Source organism: Drosophila willistoni (assembly GCF_018902025.1).
Source record: "Drosophila willistoni isolate 14030-0811.24 chromosome 2L unlocalized genomic scaffold, UCI_dwil_1.1 Seg168, whole genome shotgun sequence".
Taxonomy (NCBI): domain Eukaryota; kingdom Metazoa; phylum Arthropoda; class Insecta; order Diptera; family Drosophilidae; genus Drosophila; species Drosophila willistoni.
The window spans coordinates 7,841,547-7,861,933 of record NW_025814047.1 but is presented as its reverse complement, the minus strand read 5'-3'; the positions used below and the strand labels follow the sequence as shown (position 1 = coordinate 7,861,933).

The window sequence follows — 20,387 nt, the reverse complement described above, 5'->3', positions numbered from 1 at the left end:
ACAGTGTCTTTGTTATCGATTTGCAAATCTCATCTCTATCAATTTACCAAACAGATAGTTTGGGCACACTGGTGGTAGAAATTGCTGTTTTTTCGTTGACAAGAAATTGAGATTAAAGTGTAAAATTAAGTGAATAATGCTGTGAAAAAGAGCGCAAAGCGTGAGAAATGCCTTTGTATGATAAATTAACATCAAAATAAGTGCAAAAATAAATGCAATCGTGCCTGTTTCACACACATACACAACAGCAAAATCCGTTTTTTTTTTTTCGGTCATCACAACCTGACGTCAACGCTGGCGTCGCAGTCGACTCCTCTGCGACAGCCCTCCAATGAGAGCAGCGCTGCTGTCTCACAGTGAGCTGTAATGTTGTCTCCACAACGAAAGAGCAAAAGAAAAATGTTTTCATTTAGATGTGTTAAGTAGGGAAAATTGGCAACGGTTGTGTTAATTGTACATCAAATATATGAAAAGTGTTCACGGTCAAAAGAAATATGCGTTTGTATGTCGTTTAGAGCAGTAATTCGCAACAGCTGATGGCAACAGCAGCTAAAAGAAATATTCACTATTATTAACAGTAAACTGTAAACACTCTGTCGTTGTGGCTGCAACACCCCGCGCTCTGCTCGCCCACTGCAAAGTTGGCCCGCTTTGGCCCCCCCTTGAATGATTCACATTTTTCTTTTGCTAGTTTTTACTTAACTCCCCTTCCCTTCGACTGCTCATTTTGTTGTTGTGATGTGTTGAATCGTTGTTGTTATTTTTGTTGTTATTGTGCGTGTGCGCAATTAATTTTTGCACAAGAAAATTTCAACAAAAGAAAATAAAAATAAAAACCAAAAAAGAAATGTTTTTCTTCTGCCATTTAGGCTTGTATTTGGCCTGAAGTGAAAATTCCAATAAGGAAAAACCAGAAGCTAAAAGGAAAGTGTGTGAAGAAGAAGATAGAAAGTGAAGTGAAGTGCCAAGTGCAACAGCAGCCGCAGCGGAGACTGGGAAAGACTGGGCGTCGGATAGCCAGGCTGTCACCACAGAGTTTTCTCCCGCTTCAGCTCCCCCGCTTCCCATATTTTCAGCATGGATGCCGAAACACAGGAAATACGACAGGTTAAGAAATAAATAAATATTTTTAGTTGAAGTCTTTTTGTCACCCCCTTCTCTCTGCCTGTTTCTCCCTCATCAATCTTTGCTCTGTTATTTGGCAGGCACAAATAGAGCGCACTCATTAACATTCCAGCGTAAGCAGCGCATCGGCAGCGGCAGCAGCCTCAAACTAACTAACTCCCCAATGCGCTCATCAAACGCTGTTTCAGTCTCAGTCGCTGCCTCTGCTACTGCCACTGCCTCAGTTGACGTTGGCCAAGCCACCTACTCTCTTTGCCAAAATGGTTGCGCTGCTTACTTTGCCATGCCGCTCCCACTTGTGTCCGCTTAGGTTTTAATATGCGACCGACACCTACTTAACATTTGACTGGTTTTTTTTTTTCGTTTTGTTTTTGTTGTTTTTAACATTTCTAGCCATGAGCTTGTCTCAACCGACAGAGGAGAGAAGGCGGCGCCGGGAGAGTGGTTAACTGAACTGTTCAGTCAACTCTAAAAGAAAAAAAAACTGCAACAATAACAAAACTTCCATTCATAAAAAGGGCTAAGCGTAAGCTTCCCCCTCGCCCACAACAGCCGGAAAATGATGAGGGGGCACCCTCGACTCTTAAAGTTTAATTTTGTTCGATTATTTTTGCTTTTTTTTGTAGCTGCTGTTGCATGACCTAATCGCTATAAACAGCAGCACACACGCATGCGAAAGAGAGAAACCGCCATCAAAAGGTGGAAAGAGTAGAGAAGGGGCTGCCACCCCCCGCCGCCAACCTCTCATCATTCTGGACAACTCCCTAGAAAGTTTAAGGCCTCCCAAATGTGTGCCTGTATGTCTGTGTGTGTGTGTGATTCTTGCTTAAGCAATTAGCAGCGGATTATGGATCATATGAAAAAACAAAAACCGAAAACCATTCAAAAATAAACTTTTAACTCGAAATTACACTAGATAACACATTTAAGATGTATCATTTACTTAGTCTGGGGAAAATTTTGACTTAACTGACTGACTTTCAACAATTCAATTCAATTGAAGTTCACAGCGAAGGAAGTGTCGTATATTGCTAAAAAAGTCACTCAATTGAATATAATAATTTTAGATTTTTTTGTCATACGAACCGTGTATGCTTACTGTCATTTTAATAATTTCAAGACCCAAAATCTGTTGCATAGTGTTAGCTCTCGCGATTTGTTCACTTGACTTTATCATGGTTTGCCCAAATGCCAACGATAATAATGAAATCATAAAACTTTGCAATTTGAGTTCTGCTCGTATCTAACACAGAGACACACACACACACACACTCACCACATTCCAAATAACATGTGGGCGGGCGTTTTTAGATGATAAATTTGTCTAAATACTGAATGAAATTTGAGTTACTTTGTCGACTTCGACAAAAAAGCAAAAGTAAAATTAAGCATTTAAAACAAAACAAAACCTAAAAAAATGAGAAAAAGCTCGTTTGAAAAATGCATACAAGTTTTTCCGGTTTCCCTCACTGCCGACAGGAAGCAATAGCACCTGTTGTTGTATTGGTCAATAGTTCGCATAGTTTGAATTCGACCTACGTCAATTTTCGTGTAGAGTCAAATCTAATGACCAAAAATTAGAAAAGAAAAATTTACAAATTTGGTTCGAGACCAAAATTGATTCTTGATGAATCTAACAGTTTCTGATGATTTCATATTGATTTAGTAAAAATTTTTCGTTCTTTCTCTCTCCTTCCCTCTCTATCTATGTTAAATATTTACTTTGGGTATAAAATTAAATAATCTCTTGTTTAAAATAGATCCCCAAGAATCATAGTTACACATTTTCGTTATCAAGCAAAGTATTTACCAAGTGATAAGAGCAACCAAAATATTTGTTTCTTTCCATTGGCTCCCTGCCGCTGGGCTTTTAAGAGTTGCTACATTTTTCAATTAGGCAAAGAAGAACTTATTCATCTGAGATTGCTGAAAAAAAAATCAAATTATGGTTTATAAAATGCAACTGGGCAAATTGCAGCCGGCGGCTCGCTCGCACTTGAGAATCTAAAAACAGAGCAGAAAGGCGTCGTCGTCGCGACTGTTGGCTGTTGCTGCCTTTCATGCTGAGTGACCATCATCCCCCAGCTCCTTCCCCCTTTAAACATATACACACACACACACTAGAACACAATACAAGGCTAAGGAGGAACAGATAAAGATAGAGAGAGAGAGTCGGACGGCGGCGCACGCCAAGCTAAAACCCACGAGTGAGTTTATCGAACTCATATTGAAAGATTCTACGCATGGCTTCACACACACAGAAAGAGCAACAGGGAAAGAGTGACTGAGTGAGAGAAAGAGAGAGGAGGAGAAGTGCACTTAACAGTTGCGCTACTTAATTGCAAAGCAAAGCTGCCCGCTTCCCCACACCCCCCGCACACCCTCCAGTTAGTCAGCCCGACCCAGCTGGAGTTGATTTTCTGATTTTGGCCTTGGCTTGAACCAATTTCAAAGCGTTACCAATCAAAAATTTTCATTCAAGAGAAAAGGGAATGACTATTCATTCACGTACGAGCCAAGATTATTGTGAAGAAAAGCTAAATCATGAGAACCGATAGAAACGAAAATTAATAATAATTAATGGCACTAAATTTTATGTCGGAAACATTTTGGTATTATCTCATTCCTTTGGATAACATTTTTAAACTTTCTTTAAGACCTTGGGAAAACTGGGAAGACCTCCAAGATCAGTTTTAGAGATAGATATATTTTGAATCCATCTCCAGATTTTGTTCGATTAACACTTTTGTACCCATTCAAGTTAATACTATTTATTGCTAATATCTAATTGATTTACAGGCTCGTCAACGTGCTTCCGTCAAATGGCTGCTCTCAAAGGCCTTTAACAATCGCGTGCCGGACAATTTAAAGGAGCCGTTCTATCGCGATCACGAGAATCAGGAACGCCTAAAGCCACAAATTATTGTGGAACTTGGCAATGCCACTCTGTATTGCCAAACATTGTCCAATCTGTATTCAGATCCCAATTACCAAAGCTTAAATCACTGGTCAATATTACAGACGCTAGCGCGCAAGGGTGTGGCAGTGGCCGAATCGTCGGACATGCCCATTACCGAGACGGTATTAATTCAAACGAATCCGTTAAGACTTGTAAGTAATTCGAATTGGATCCATCTGCAGACAGTCGGGTATCTAATTGTTTACTTTATTTATTTTATACAGAATGCCCATATGTCTGTGATAGAATCGCTGATGGTCTTATATGCAAGGGAAATATCATCGGGTGATCGTGTTACGGCGGCCATACGAAGGTAGGGTGCAGTTTCCTAACAAATAATCAAAACTTTGGTCATTCATATTAAAATTTGTAACTTATGTTTACAGAATATCTGGCAGCAATTATCAGGCGCCACCTGGACAAAACTATGAGCAAGGTCTACTGGCCTGGATATCCCATGCATGCGCAGCCCTCAAGAAGCGTATTGTAAAAGAGGTAGAAACTGGACTACCCGATGAGAATGTAAGTCTTTGCCGTCACACTTTATCGGAAACTAATCGGTGAATCCATTTATTGCAGGGATCGCGGCTACAGACGCCAGACATACCACCAGTGAGAGATTTTCAAGATCTGTGCGACGGCATTTGTCTAGCACTGCTTATCTCGTACTATTGCCCCAAAGTGGTACCCTGGACATGTGTGAGAATTAACTATTTGCCCGCGGTCGAGGACTCCATTCACAATATCCTATTGGTGGCCAATTTCTCCCAAAAGCATTTGCCATATGGCGTATTCCACATGACGCCCGAGGATGTGACCTTTATGCGCGGGTTAGATTACAAAAATGCCCTTATCTCCTCCTACTTGCTCTCTGACGTGTGTTTTTTTGTTTCCTTCTGATATCCAGCTCGATGAAACTGAATCTTGTTTTGCTCTTAACGGACTTGTTCAATCTGTTCGAAATACATCCAGCGAAGTGTGTTTGTTATCCAGGAATGGATGGTCAAGGTAAGTGTGGGTCAATTCTGAAAGTCTCAAATCATTGCATCGCATCTCCTGCTTTCCTTTTCATCTCAAGCTCAAATTAAAGATTGGCCTATGTATTATTTCACAGTGACGCATGCAAAAAGTGTTGTCCCAAAAGTGAAGTTTTATTCCTTTTCAAGTATTAGTTTTATGTTTAATTTGCGCTGTATGTTTTTGTATTAATTTTTTTACTTTTCGTTATCCCATTCCTAAGTTCTTTAGTCTTGTTTTGATTATATTTAAGCTTAGGTGATTCCCCGAATCAGACAAAACACACCCTTTGCCTAGTCGCAGGATAAATTAATCAAAAGAAGCAAATTTAGATCCAATTCTACTTAACTTTTCTGCGGTTTTTCGTTCGTTCTTTCCCTTCATTTAAGAACCATTTGATAAATCCACAAGTGACCACAATCTTGGCATTATCTCATCCATTTATATAGTATATATTCACAAAAAGTAGTGTACCAATTCAATTATTAATGACAAATCAATTCTCTGTACTTGATTCTCTCTTTTTTTTTTTTTTGTTTAACGAATTACAAACCAAACCGCTTGCTCTCTTCACAATAAAAAAATAAAAAATTATCCGCACCCCTCAACGCAACACACATATGCAAAATTCTGTGTATCTCACTTAGATGTCATCGCCAGGCGCACTCTGGGCGCCAATGAGCACGGAATCTGCCATCGACGAGGCCTCACAATGCAGCCTGTTATGCCCATTCCCGATTTGCGGAGCGATCTTGACCAGCCGCCCGTAGGCTCACCCTCGAATCGGCCACCGTTTCAAGGTTTTTGATCTAAAAAAAAAAAACACAATTTACTATTTCTCTATATTTTGAGCATTCTTCAGAACTCTGTGTTTTTTTCTTAAATTCATTTTTCCTGTGTTTTGTTACTGTTTGTTGTTATTTGTGTATGAATTCGAATTCACCCCCTCCCTGTAACCCTCCTTCTCCCCACAAAAAAAAAAAGAAAAAACAAAGAAAGGTGAATTCAAAATACCATTTGCTGCATTTGCCTTCGTCTCATGAATGTGTGTCTGTTACCATTGACTTTGCTTGATCGGCTGCCAAAATATTATTCATCTCTTTAATTGTTGATTGACTTACCTATGTTCGGTCTTGTAGTTAATCCTATATATATTAGTCACTGTACTTGCATTATATAAAATAAGAATCCATTGTAAAGCGTATGAATTCAATCAGAATTGTTAACTAAGCACATGACCATATTTGAAAACATCTCAGCTCACTTATGCACCTGCACAGGATCTATAAACATAAACAGCCAACGATCGATCCTTTAATTTACATCAAAATATGATTGTTAAAATAAGTTACCAATCGAATTAAGAAACAACGATATTTTTTTTTAATTATTAATATCAACACGCTTATTAACTGATGCAGTATTAAGTGATTCGAAATCAAAAACAAAAATATAAAATAATTTTAAAATGAAGACATTGTACCTACAAAGCGATCGAAAACATGTATATTACAACGATAATTTGTGCATAACATTGACACATTTCAACAATATCTCAACTTCAACTTTTGAAATTACAAAATTGCGCCTTTGAATGAGATGATCGAAGAAGATCTTGATAGACGGAAACATTGGTTATATTTCTACAGATTCCTGTGTTCTTTGATTACTTCTAATATCGAACTCTTCGCTTTGAATAATTTAAGAATCGCGGCACCGACCTGTCCCAGCTTTATGATGATTTATGATTGCATTTTTTGATTGAATACTATAACATTATATAAAGTTCATTTACCTGATTTTTCTGTTGCTTAATGTGCATTTTGTTTTTTATTTTGTCTCTTTGGCACCGCTTGCAACCAATTGTTGTTTTATTTTACATATTTATTTGGAATTTTCATTTTGCTTGTTGTGTTTTTTTAGTTCCGCACACGAATTCATTTGGCGGCGGCCTAAACCGTAGATCAACTCCGCCCACTGAATATCAGGCGTCGGCGATTCAGTCAAATAATTATGATGGTAATCATGCAGAAGGTAAAATTTGTATTTACTTTTCTTATTATTCGCTATTTTTATTCTTTTAGTTGTTTTATTTAATATTAAATAAAACAAGGAGAAACGACATATAAACAAACATTCTGTCATTTATTTGATTTTAATTATATGTTTCATTTATTTTCTTTATCTTTTTTCCACCCAAAATCCACACACGCTTGCCAAAAACAATTTACCTCAATTACCACAACCACCACCACCAACAACAACAACAACAAATGCAACTGTGCCTGTCCTGCTCATTGCAACGCCTTCGCCACTGCCTCTGCCTCCGCCTTCGCCTTCGTAGCATTCGTCGTGCACAAGTCGCGTGGCATTACCACACTCTCATCAATGCACTCGCAACATCAGCAGCAGCAGCAGCAACAATATCACCAGCAACCGCAGCAGCAGACACAGCAGCAGCAGCAGCAGGAGCCCTTGGTTCCAGCTCGCTTGCGGCAAGCTAAAGAAAAATCCAATGTCGAGTCGAAAGCGGATGAGAGAGGTTTGCTTTTAGTCTAGTATTTTGTTTTAATTACTATTACTATTATTATTTATTTGTTTCCTACTTCTTTTGACTTCAATTTTTTTATTAATTACCTCTTCGAATCGTAAATGGACTTTCAATATTTATATAAGACTTGACTTGTATGTGGAGCATAAAAGATTCGTGACGACTTCACTTCATAAAAACAATGAAAACAAAAAAATTGCCAGAGGTTTTCAAAAGATAACTTTTTATAAAATGAGTTTCGGATTTCAGACTCTAAATTAGATGTCTAAATCCAAATATCCAATGATTTCAGTTTAATTTTGTAACATAATTGTTATATCTTTTCAAAACGAATCTGTATTGCACCACACAGATAACTAAAATTGTTTTTAATATTTTAATTGTATTATTTGTTTATGAAATTTGAAAATGTTTTGTTAACACATTTATTATGATTTTTAATCTCAAATAAAATTAGGCGATTTTGTCGCGGCGGGCCGACCAAGTAACTGGGAACAAAGCCGACGCCCGAGTTTTGCAGGTATGAGAATCAGCTAAAATCAGCCAAAATATAACCGGCCATATGTACATACATACATACTAATGTTCCATGCATAATCATACATAGTTTCCATTTGGTATCCATCCACATGCCCTCCATTAACCAGAGTTCAGTTGAATGTTACTTGATTTTTTATAATTTGTTTCGGTTCCTGTTGGTCGGAAGTAATTGGGTTTTTAATAATGTCATATTCTGCAAACATTTTCAGGGCGTCGTTCGCGTAGAAATTCCTCGAGCGAAGATTCACAGTTGACCATTGAGAACTTTGGTGGTTCACAGGATCAAATTAATACGTTGGGGCGTTACGAGCGCGAACGGGACAGGGAAAGAAAGTTATCCAACACAAGTGTGGGTGAGTGTAGTGTTTTGTTGTGTTATCTATGGTGTTCTTTAATTAATTTTATTTCAGTGGAACCTGCCGTGGCAATACGCTCTTCGATTGCCGATGCCCGGGGAACGCTACAGTTGGGGTACGATACGGATTCGGGCTCGGAGAAACAGGATCGGGAGACTGAGAAGTATTCAATGCGTCGACAAGCCAGTGTCGACAATGTGCCTACGGTATCGACAGCCCACCACAATCTATCGAATGCGGGCAGTCCATTGCCGCAGGCACGGAACAAGCAACATTCCAGCGAGAAAGACTACAGCAACAACAGCAGCGCCGGAATTGCTGACCAACTCTACAACGATGCTAGATCTACTTACGGAGATCCGGAAAGTACACCCGTACGCAAATCCTCTACCAGTAGCATGCCAGCCAGTCCGGCTGCTTGGCAAATGGAAGTAGGCGATGAGGATATGCGTTCATTGGAGAATGCTACCAAGCTGTCCAATATTCGAATGAAATTAGAGGAGAAACGGCGTCGCATAGAGCAGGATAAACGTAAAATTGAAATGGCCCTGATGAGGCATCAAGAGAAGGTATAGATGCACGAGATGTTTTCATTCCTTTACCGATATCAATTGTGTCTCTAACTCTTTGACCCAGGAGGACCTGGAATCGTGTCCTGATGTCATGAAGTGGGAGACCATGAGCAATGAGTCAAAGCGAACACCAGATATGGATCCCGTTGATTTAGATAAATATCAGGTGGGTCTTTCCGTTGTCTTTTGTACGGCATTTCTCACATGATTCTAACCCGAGTTAACCCTAAGCAAGAATTAATCAATAATTTACGCATTTGTTGTGTCTCTTTTTTCCCCTGTCCTATTCCTATTCTGTGTCTGTGGTTTGCTTGAACATAAACATTACAACAAATACTCACATACACACCATAACACACACACACACACACTGACTCCCACTCTAACATTCGCCAATCTTGGATGTGGATCGTAAACAGCAAAGCATCGCCATCATGAACATGAATCTGCAAGATATCCAGCAGGATATCCATAGGCTAGCAACTCAGCAAAGTCAAATGCAGGCCCAACATCTTCAGGCCCAGCAGCTGATGCAGGCCCAACAGATAGCCAACATGCTGAATCAGGTAAAATCACCCCGAACCAACCCCGCCACCTGCATCACTCCGCTTTATGTTTATTTATTATTGACTATTGATAAATGTTTTGAGTTATGTTCGCCTACTAACTGAATGATTGTTTTTGTTCCAATTTTTTTGGCTTGCACTCTGGCTAACCCATCCATCATCCAGCAACAAACATATGGCTCCCAACAGCATCTCGCTGATCATCATTATCAGCAGCCGCGAGCTATGCAACAGAATTTTGGCTCATCACCGCATCTTCCACAGGCCTACAATGCCCCAGTCAGTACATACAGCTCCCGTCCGCCCAGTCGCGATCCCTACCAGCAGCAGCAAGCTCCGCCGCCCATGGCCATGCCCCAGCCGATGCAGTACGTGAACGAGCATGGGCAGTATATGTCGCCGCCGCAGCCCGCCCATGCATACATGCAGCCGCAAAGCCTCTACAGCGACAATGGCGGCGGCCCCTACAATCACAATCACAATCATTCACCCTATGGTGCGCCGCCGCCACAGTACAGGAATAGTGTGGTCTATGATGAGTATGGCCAGCCGACGAATCACTTCTATTTGCACGAGACATCGCCTCAGCCACCGCCACAGCGTCGCACCTGGGCTCATTCGGCAGCAGCTGCCGCCTATGAGCAGCAACAGCACCAGGTCCAACAGCCATTGGTCGATGTGAACGCCTGGCAGACACAGCAGAAGAAACAGGGCTGGCACAATCGACCGCTATCCAGTGCGGGCGGGGCGCCACAAGGAAGTTTCGTGCTCCATCAGAATGGCAGTGGTGGAGGCGGCGGAGATCTGCAGCATCTTTTCCAACAGCAGGCATCGCCACAGCATAGCCAGCGGCCAATGAGCGGAGCCAATGGTGTCCAACGCCAGCAGTCCTTGACCAATTTGCGCGACAATCGCTCGCCGAAAACCAATCCTCAGCCGATGGCTATGCCCATGCAGATGCAGCATGAAGACCTAATGGCTCCGCAAAGCATTTGTTTTATCGGCGACGAGGAGGACGTGGACGAATTGGAGCGCAATATTATAGAGTCAATGCATTCAACCCGTATCTCCGATTTTGTGGTTCAGCAGCAGCAGCAGCAGCAGCAACAACACCGAGGCCATCAGGGCCAGAGTGGACGTGGTAGCAGCTCAGAGGATTACGACAGCGGCGAATTAATTTCCAATAAGCTGAACATAACCAGCGGCAATCTCACCTATCGGATACCCTCGCCTTCGCGTCCTTCCATACAAGCCAATAGTTTTCAGGATCCTCGAGGCGGTGCCGAGCAGGAGGATTCGACCGCTGAAAAGGGTTTCTATATATCGTTCGATGATGATCAGCCGAAGCGGCCTAAGCCGCCACTCAGGGCCAAGCGCTCGCCAAAAAAGGAGACGCCAGGCGGTGGCAGGGATAATGTGGACAACCAAGTTGTCTTTAAACGTGAATCGCTTAGTCAACTGCACAACATCAGCATGAGCAGCGAGGAGGCCAGCAAACAACCAGTCAATAATGCCAGGCACAATCGCCCGAACAACAACAACTCCAACAGTGTCAAATCTACTCAAAATACCAATTCTGGTAATGCAACCTACAACAAATACACTGATGAGCCGCCAATTCAATTGCGTCAACTGGCCGTTAACACCTCAGAGCCGGGAAGCAGCCTGGAACGTCGCCATTTAGAGGATCTGACCAACCAGCCGCCGCAACTGCAACAACAGCAGCCAATGTCACCCACACGCCTCCAGCACAGCAGCAATACTGCCGAGGCGGCCAAGAACAAGGCCCTGGTCATAGGAGCAGATGCAACGAGTTTGGATCCGGTAAGGAAATTCGTCTCTCCCATACATTTTCGTTTCCTGTCAAATTCAATCAAATTGATGTTGTACATTCGATCAGATGAGATTAAGCTCACATATTTAAGTTGAAATTTTAAAGTCTTTAACGCGATGACCCCGGATTTTTTGGTTTTTGATTTTAAACTACCCGATTGCCGCAAATCTATTGCAAATGTATAGTGCAATTATATTTTGGAATTTTTATTGATTTTGTTTCATTTTGGGTTGTTATCGTTTTAGGACTCGGTGGACGAAATGGAACGCCGCAAAGAGAAGATAATGCTGCTCTCTTTGCAACGCCGACAACAGCAAGAGGAGGCTAAGGCTCGCAAAGAAATCGAGGCATCGCAGAAAAGGGAAAAGGAACGAGAAAAAGAGGAGGAACGCGCCCGTAAAAAGGAAGAACAAATGGCGCGCCGAGCGGCCATATTAGAGCAGCATAGACTCAAAAAAGCCATTGAAGAAGCCGAAAGAGAGGTTGTTTATCAGGAGCCCTTTATAACCACATTAAATATTAAATAACTCTATTCCTTATAGGGCAAAACCTTGGATCGGCCGGACATGCACGTGAAACTGCAGCCACAAACGGCGTCCTCGTCGACGCCACGTTTAAGGCAACAGCGGAACACACGGCCCAGGCCCAAGACTATACATGTCGATGATGCCAGTGTGGATATTAGTGAAGCTTCAAGCATCTCTAGTCGAAGCAAGAAGGGATCTGGATCAAATTTAACCGGTAAGCGTGGCCAGCGCACCATCTCTTCCAAAGCCTAAACACTTGACCCAGATGATGGAAATATATGTCCCCCTATATGCAAATGCTATAAATAATGTTTCGTTTAGTTTCTCAGCATCTAACTTGTGTTTAATCTGTATTTTCCATCTCGGCGGTCAAGTGTAAGGTTTCTCAATTATTCTTATTTTGTTTGACAATTTCGGTTAACCGATTTTCGCTTTAATGCTCTGTTTTTTTTTGAGTTTTGTCCTATTCCTAATTGGTTTTTAACATCAATTTCTTTATTTATTCTGTTATGTTTTATAATTTGGCAAACAGGCTACGGTCAGCTAAGTTCAAATTCAATGAAAAGAGATTATTATAGGGGCTCGCAAGATTCCCTTACAGTCAAAGGTAATTTTTTATTGTTTTTTGTCTACAAGTTCATTCATTGTTTATATCATTTTTGTTATTCTTTTTATCAATTAAGTTATGTTAAGCATGCATTTTTTGATTTTACCTATTTGGCGTTGTTTTTTTGGTTTCTCTATTAGAATAACAAACCTTTTCTTTTGACTCCGTTTATTCGTTAGTCTCTCTTTATATTATCTTTTTGTTTAACCTAGTTGTAAATCTGAAATTCCCTACTTTGTTAATATAGTTGTAAGTGTCCTATGTGGCGTATATATTCTTTACTATTACTAATCTCGTTTAAACAGAATCTCCCGATGATTACCCCAGTACAAGTTCAACTCCGATTGGACGAAGGGGATCGTATAAAACTTCCAGAGGTTGGTGCTGGGTAACACGCCTACTAATTGTTTCTACTCATTCTTTTTACTTTTTCTATTTTCCGTTCTCTTTTGAGTTCTGGTCTAAGAATTGCTAGAAAGAATACAATTTAAGTTTATTATTACGATTTTTGTTTGTTCTGGTCTGGACTTGTGATTAACACAAATAGATATACAATTATTTTTTTTGATTTAAGTTAGTATTATACATATAAATCCGCTGAGGCGTGCTTTAACACTGCAAAATGCTAAAACTCACATAAGCTAATTTCTAAGCCGCCTACATTCTCTCAACTAATTCAAATGCAACTAAACTATTAACTATTTTGCCAGTGCACCCACATGTAAGCCAAAAAAAATAAGTATGCACCAAGGGAGGGAGCTACAACTAATTGTTTTGGACTTTTGTGTGGGTTTTGATCAGGTTGCGGATGGGTTAAACTGAAAGTTTGTCTCTTTAACCATTTAAGTTTTTCGGTTTGTTCAGTAACATGATGGTGGGTTCAGTGGTGTGTGTGGGGGGAGTGGGGACGGGCATTGTTGGGGTTAAACGTATAAGTTAGATTTTATTTCATATATTTTGTGTTTACGTTAATTCATCATTTGTGACCAAATACCAAATCATTTTAAAAATCAACAACTCAACATACTTTATTATGCACTCGGCTCCGTTTGCTCCGTTGCCTCCGGTGCCGCCTTCCTTACAGAGCCAGCCGCACTCCCAGAACGGGGCCGCACTCTGTCGCGTATATCGGTCGCTAAGGGGAGCACACTTAATTTCCGTGGCCGAAAGTCCAATTCTCTAATGAATTTGTGCGGTAAGAAGCGTTTACAGCTACCAAAAAATAAAATAAAATAAAATCTGAAAACACAGCTGCTTGCTTTTCCCTTATCTATCTCTTTACTGTAACCTCTTCTCCTTAATCTCTATGTATTATTCTATTCTATCTTAATGTTTGAAATTTGGTTTTTGGAATATCTTTTTCTTGAAAATAGAGCTTATTGTTTATGATTCCCCATTCTTAATTTCATATGGTGTTAGTTCTCTTGTTTTTCTCTTTTTGTACATTTGTCTTATTCATTATATTTCAATTATTTTGAGTTTTCTTTAACTTGTCTCCTGCTCTCTATCAATATATTTTCTATAATTTTCTGATGCAAAAATATGCCAAATTCGGGTTGATGGTGGTGGTCTTTTCAACATTTGTTTTTTGTATCTGTCCTGTGTCAGCTGATTGTTTTGGGTCCGTCAGCTGATTCATGTTCTTCTGCAAAACTTGCTTCAAAAATTCGCAACTGGTTCTGGCTTTACAATAATTAGCCTTCGATCCGCTTTTGGGAAATAACTAGCAAAACAACAAAAAACGCACATGCACACAAATACGCACACACATACACACACCCACATAATACAAAAAGGTCAAGCAGAATACACATACATACATACACCGCTCACACACTCTCTCACAGACACACACACGCATAAGATATATGTTAACCATTTTCGATTCTTAACCCAGATCATGATCAAATTTAGTACTTAAGTAATATCTACCATAACGATCTCTACTACAAAATTGCTTTAACTAAATTTTGTGCACACATTCTCTTCTTTTATTTCTCTTTCTTTTTTCAATTGAAAAATGTACAAAAATCAATTCTTGAAATTAACCGCAAAAAAAACAACAAACAAACCAAAACTATAATCTAAACCGAAACAAAATGTATTAACAAAATTTGAAATGAACTCATCGCTCGCTCCTATCATCGACGTGACTTTGTGACAATTAACCCGAAACGCATGGCCTCCGCATTGTGCTCCTAATCCTCCTACTCTACTCTTGTCACAACAAACATTCTCTGTCTCTCTGTGTGCGTGTGTGTGTGTCTATCTCTGATGATGATGATGATGATAATAATGATGCATGTTGACTGATGACGCCTCTTGCTTACCGGTTAGACACAGATTCGGGACTGGGACGCGCCACTCCGCCTCGGCGTGCCCCATCGCCAGGAATGGGCATGGCCAGCATGGGAATGGGCGCATCAGGTAGGCATATGCCATCTCCATCTGGACCAGGCTCATTGCCCCCAGGTTTGATATCGAAACGTCGCGGATTTGATGATGGATCCAGCGATTTCTCATTAACTCCGAATTCAATCATGGAATATTCGGGTTTGTACAACAACAACTACAGAAAACAACTTGAAACCATCCTCAGTTTGTAATCAATCACCATCAAATACACCATATTCTGGTCATATTATCATCATGTATTGCATTTTGTGCCCCATTTTGGAAATATTTCTCATAATCCAGAAAACAACATTATCCATGCTCGTATTATTTTGTGTTTTTTTTTTTTGTTCATGATTTTCCCCATTTTGATTTCATTCATCACAAATTGACATTATAAATCATATAATTTATAATTCATATATTATATACATACATACCTACATATATGATTTTCGACACAAGCGATATATCTATATAACTATATGTGTATAGAGGGCTGCGACAATTATTTGTGTGCGCGTCTAAACAGAAATGTGTATTCCTTGGTTCTTCCACCTGTTCCGTTCCGTTTCGTCGTCAAATCCACGACTTTCGATGGTCAAACAAACAAAAAACAAACAAAAGAAAGAAAATATAAAAGTTATCCACAAAACCCAAAAGCTTTCCCAATATACATATATACATACCTACTAAACCCCGAATCGGTCCAATTGATCACTTAAACTAACTAACAAAAAAAAAAAAAGAAAAAAAATTCATGTGCAAAATTGCAAGCAATGTTTTTTACTTAAGTTTATGTTGTTTTTTTTATTGTTGTTTCTTTAATTTGAGTTTTATTTATGGAATGTTTTTTTATTTCACAAAATAATGGAATGTTTAAAGTTAGAGAATCCAACTAGGCTAACTAATGCACTCCAGCAAATGTTAGTTTTTTTTTAAATTGCATTATACATAAATATTATATACATATTTAACTTGTTAAAGCTATTCCCTTACCTCCTTGGAGTGCATATTGTAGATTTTGCTCTAAATTAGAGTACCTCAAACTCTCCCATTTGTTGCACGTGTAAAGAGTCTATTAAGTAAGATTCGAAAGTTGTAGAAGCTTGCGAAAACGATCGAAAAGATGTAGTGACTCAAACTAAAGTCAGCAATCGCTAATTTATTCACTCTTCACTGCCATACAGGTCCGAAACTGTATAAACAACCAGCGGCCAAATCGAATCGTGGCATTATATTGAATGCTGTGGAATATTGCGTTTTCCCCGGGGCCGTTAATCGGGACGCCAAACAAAAGGTTTTGGAAAAAATCGCAAGATCAGAGGCCAAGCACTTCCTAGTACTTTTCCGTGATGCCGGCTGCCAGTTTCGTGCCCTCTACAGCTATCTGCCGGAAACGGATCAGGTGACCAAATTGTATGGCACTGGGCCTAGTCAGGTTGATGAAGTCATGTTCGATAAGTTCTTCAAGTGAGTGTATTCCATAACTTTAATCCATAGCAGCATTTTGACTTAATCATTCTATTCACTTTTACTCTGCAGATATAACTCAGGGGGCAAATGCTTCTCACAAGTGCACACAAAGCATCTGACCGTTACCATTGACGCCTTCACAATACACAACTCGCTGTGGCAGGGCAAGCGAGTCCAGTTGCCGAGCAAAAAGGATATGGCGCTTGTGATCTAAATAATCATAATAAGCGCTTGGCGCAGCAATTTCACAGAATTCAAAATTATAAAAACGAAAACGCAGCAACACCAGCAGACAGAAACTTAAGCTTTTCTACGCAAATTTCCCCATGAAGAGGATGGATGTTATGGAGAAAATCTTAAAGTGAAAAGCAAACTCTAACGAAAAATGTATACAAAACATTTTTCTATAACTTAGAAAAATTATGTCTGGGACAGGGTATCTGTAAATGTAGAATGTCTATGGCTTAATTACAAATTGCACGTGTTCGTTCGAGGGTCAAACAGTTTTGGAATTTACACTGAAGCAACTATTGTAGTGATTCATACAATGCGATTGAATTTAATCTAATATAATTTATTGTTCCAAAAAATGAAAAGAAAACCACCCTGAAAACAACATCAGAGACAAATATTATGTAAAAAACAAAATCATAAAACAAAAGCAGAAAACCTTGTAAAAAAAAAAAATGGAAAGATCATAGGCAACAGAACGTAATGGAATTGTTTGAATATTTCTTTTTTAGTTTTGTCTTCTACACAAATTTAATAGTATCAAGATGAACAACAGCAACAACACGATTTGTAGAAAATATCTTTAATTTTATTAATTTGTTTTATATTGTTATCAAGTTATTCAAGTGAAATTTGTTTCGCAAATGGAAATGAAGATGGAGATAGAATGGGAGACGGGCCATCAATTGAATTTCGCAAGTCGACACTAATTTTAATGCCACTTAGCTATTTATTTTAACACCTATTAATAATTACTTTTTATGCATATTTAAAAAGGCAAATCAAGATTACCACATATATAATACAACTAATATCTAAAGATATATCAATATATGCAACAACAAATGAAAGACTTTTGACTCAAAAATGGAAGTTCAGTTTTATATATACAAAATATGAATATCATACATGCATCATGTGTTCCTCGACCAAGTCAGATCCTTGTTGTGCAGTAGGACTCTATCGATGAGCAGATATATACAGACATATATCTCAAATTAATTATAACTTTTCCATTCAATCGACTTTAAAAATGCATTTCTAACTTTGTTCGGGGTCCTTGAAAATAAATAACTGCCAACAGGAGCATAATAATCTTTTAAACTCAAACCAATCAATCGATCAACTGCTCAACAGCTGCATCCGCATCCTTTATTAATCGCTCACAACTCAACTGCAACCCATTCTCATCATTTTTTAATAGACATAATTAAAAGCGACAACAAAATTAAAAAACAAGGAGCCTAAAAACCTAAATGCATGTTCGTATTATTATTTTTTATATAATTTACTAAGTAATTTTCTTTCGTTTTTCTTAACGATATTAATTTTTGGATTGCCTATTTATACACAAATGTATTTTTTATCTAAATATTAATTGTAATTTGTGAAAGAAAACAAACTTAACGAATTAAGTCGACAAACAACTAACTAGGACATATAAACCTAACTACCGCCATTATGGAACGACTTTTCTGTGTCTGTCTCTGTGCTAATCCTGGCATGTAGCATACATTTATAAAGAGTAAAAAGCTCGTTGGGGGAAGGAAGGGACAGATCAAATTTATATAATATGTATAATGTATATGTGTGTCGGCGCAGTTGCGCCCTTGGCGTGATATGCTACCAATATTAATGAAAAATAATATTAATGAGATCTAAAACAAAGCAAAACAGAAAAAACATTATTATATAAAATGTAATAAAGTTATTTAAAATGATTATTTAACAAATTGCATGCAAGTGTGTTTTCAATTGGTCGACACATCGTTCTTAAAATAAGTTCCAAATGGCAGAATTAAATGGTTTGGCATCGAAAAAAAAAGGAACCCATATTCTCATGAAATCCCAGTCGATGACTATCGTCTTAAGCTGTTCTAAAAATGGCAATCCCATATTGAGATTTACAATTTTTTCAAAGTATTTTATTGTTTTTTTATAATTAAAGTAAAATCAGTTTTACATTTTAAAGTCATCGCGCATATCATTGTAGCGTAGCACATGCTCCTTAATCTTGGAACCATCTACCCATGTAACGAAATCTTCCAGATTTTTAGAGACCAGGAATGCTGGATCTTTGATCATCTCAGGTCCAACACGCACATGGCCATGCTCAATCATATCCGTGGCATGCTTTAGATGTTCTGACATTCGTACTGAAATTGGAAAATATAGAAATTAAAAATCCAGTCGGATTTAGTATAATTACTCACATTTGACCATAATAACTGGTAAACGGCGGCGACAGAAATGACTGGCTGACGTCTTGCTGGCGGTCTCCAGGGTAAGTTCATCGTTGGCTACTCCCATCGCATGCAATTTGTTAAGCAGCATGGCGGAGGCTTCGGCTTTGAAGGGATCCGTTGCGTCTAGTTTGGCTATCTTTTCGGTAAGCTCGCGAATCTCACGGGCCAATTTGTTGTATCTAATAAAAAATAATGTTTTAAATGCTGAATTAATACCATAAAATTAAAAAAAAAAAACAGGAAACGCTTGAAGGTTCCGTAAGAACATCTGTCCATCTCCTAAGACTCACTTAGTGTAATCCTCCCGTTTTTGTATGTGATAACGTCGCAGTATCTTATTCTCCTTACTGCTGTTGTCAACTTTCCAGGTGATAAAATCAACCTTTTTAAGCAATTTTTGCTCATGATACTTTAGTTTTCGGACCATGTTTAATGTTTATTGTTATTAAAATTGACGCACATGTGTGTCCAGTGTTGAGTAGTTCGTTTGCATAAGCAGCTGTTCAAAGTGTTTTTAGTGTTGTAAAATATACAAATTTGTGAAAATAAACAAAGCATCACAATAAATAAAAATATTTGTAATGTCTGCCCCAATGGATGAGGATGTGAGCGCTCCGGCAAATACATCGACTGTCAATGAGGAGGATCCGTTGTCGGAAGAGCGTTTGGGTGGAGTGCGTGAAGTGGGCAGTCAGGCCGTGTGGAGTCTTTCCTCTTGCAAGCCGGGTAAGCGTCTTTGAAATGTCATCAAGCACTTGCTAAAGCATCCTATCTCCTATAGGTTTTGGAGTGGAACGATTGCGCGATAATATTATGGACACTTATTGGCAATCCGATGGCCAACTGCCCCATTTGGTCAACATACAATTCCACAAGCGTACAAACATCAGCCAAATCTATATTTACACCGACTACAAGTTGGACGAAAGCTATACTCCCTCACGAATATCAATTAGATCTGGAACCAACTTTAATGATCTGCAGGAACTGCAAGTCATCGATTTAAGCGAACCCACTGGCTGGGTGCAAATACCTATTAAGGATGGCAACGTCAAGTCCATACGGACATTCATGCTACAAATTGCAGTCATATCCAATCATCAAAACGGTCGCGACACTCATATGCGACAGATTCGAATTCATGCTCCCGTCGAGGGCAAACATTACCCATTGGAACTTTTTGGTAAATTCAGCACAGTTGATTTTCAAAAATTTGCCACCATACGATAAGAAAAGAAGTGCCCCCTACCAATTAACTTTAGTTAGAATTGCTTTCTTTATTTTCGATTGCATTAAAATGATTATTAACTTTTAGTAATTGGTTGTATGCATATTTTTGGTGTTTCTATTTAAATGCCCATTATTTTATTGTATGTAAACATACAA

General features: G+C 39.0%; 3 protein-coding genes across 25 annotated transcripts; 2 read left to right on the top strand and 1 right to left on the bottom strand.

Annotated features, from left to right (window-relative positions):
* The first annotated feature begins 55 nt into the window (after positions 1–55).
* On the top strand, positions 56–17,780 carry LOC6652098 (patronin). Of its 23 annotated transcripts, none has more exons than XM_047009826.1 (24): positions 56–160; positions 870–1,107; positions 3,925–4,236; positions 4,309–4,397; positions 4,471–4,606; positions 4,664–4,914; positions 4,992–5,092; positions 5,749–5,901; positions 7,025–7,135; positions 7,446–7,643; positions 8,110–8,172; positions 8,402–8,545; positions 8,603–9,117; positions 9,185–9,286; positions 9,540–9,686; positions 9,852–11,510; positions 11,766–12,002; positions 12,063–12,261; positions 12,580–12,654; positions 12,960–13,031; positions 13,739–13,849; positions 14,992–15,081; positions 16,239–16,521; positions 16,594–17,780. In XM_047009826.1, the coding sequence occupies exons 2-24, from the start codon at positions 1,078–1,080 to the stop codon at positions 16,736–16,738; spliced, it is 5,223 nt and encodes a 1,740-aa protein (XP_046865782.1). In that variant the 5' UTR covers positions 56–160; positions 870–1,077; the 3' UTR covers positions 16,739–17,780. The 23 variants fall into 23 exon arrangements, with proteins under 23 accessions (XP_046865782.1, XP_023036929.1, XP_023036928.1 ...); XM_023181161.2 differs by having other exon boundaries at positions 56–175; positions 14,998–15,081; XM_023181160.2 differs by having other exon boundaries at positions 56–175.
* An 878-nt stretch (positions 17,781–18,658) lies between these two features.
* Positions 18,659–19,485, bottom strand: LOC6652099 (U3 small nucleolar ribonucleoprotein protein IMP3). Its single transcript, XM_002074852.4, has 3 exons — positions 19,292–19,485; positions 18,969–19,180; positions 18,659–18,911 (listed from the first exon to the last, which is right to left on the bottom strand). Exons 1-3 carry the CDS (start codon positions 19,426–19,428, stop codon positions 18,715–18,717), a joined length of 546 nt encoding a protein of 181 aa, XP_002074888.1. The 5' UTR covers positions 19,429–19,485; the 3' UTR covers positions 18,659–18,714.
* A 39-nt stretch (positions 19,486–19,524) lies between these two features.
* On the top strand, positions 19,525–20,334 carry LOC6652100 (anaphase-promoting complex subunit 10). The gene is made up of 2 exons (XM_002074853.4): positions 19,525–19,727; positions 19,783–20,334. Exons 1-2 carry the CDS (start codon positions 19,583–19,585, stop codon positions 20,229–20,231), a joined length of 594 nt encoding a protein of 197 aa, XP_002074889.1. The 5' UTR covers positions 19,525–19,582; the 3' UTR covers positions 20,232–20,334.
* Positions 20,335–20,387: the final 53 nt, after the last annotated feature.

What these genes read in the sequence shown, in the direction of transcription:
- LOC6652098 (XM_047009826.1), top strand. Translation starts at nt 1,078, where the DNA reads ATGGATGCCGAAACACAGGAAATACGACAG. An exon ending in GAATCGGCCACCGTTTCAAG is followed by an intron (nt 5,902 to 7,024) that starts GTTTTTGATCTA and finishes GTGTTTTTTTAG; the next exon opens with TTCCGCACACGAATTCATTT. An exon ending in AGATTCCCTTACAGTCAAAG is followed by an intron (nt 12,655 to 12,959) that starts GTAATTTTTTAT and finishes TCGTTTAAACAG; the next exon opens with AATCTCCCGATGATTACCCC.
- LOC6652099 (XM_002074852.4), bottom strand. Translation starts at nt 19,428, where the DNA reads ATGGTCCGAAAACTAAAGTATCATGAGCAAAAATTGCTTAAAAAGGTT. An exon ending in AAACGGGAGGATTACACTAA is followed by an intron (nt 19,181 to 19,291) that starts GTGAGTCTTAGG and finishes ATTTTTTATTAG; the next exon opens with ATACAACAAATTGGCCCGTG. An exon ending in ACCAGTTATTATGGTCAAAT is followed by an intron (nt 18,912 to 18,968) that starts GTGAGTAATTAT and finishes TTCCAATTTCAG; the next exon opens with TACGAATGTCAGAACATCTA.
- LOC6652100 (XM_002074853.4), top strand. Translation starts at nt 19,583, where the DNA reads ATGTCTGCCCCAATGGATGAGGATGTGAGCGCTCCGGCAAATACATCG. An exon ending in TCTTTCCTCTTGCAAGCCGG is followed by an intron (nt 19,728 to 19,782) that starts GTAAGCGTCTTT and finishes TATCTCCTATAG; the next exon opens with GTTTTGGAGTGGAACGATTG.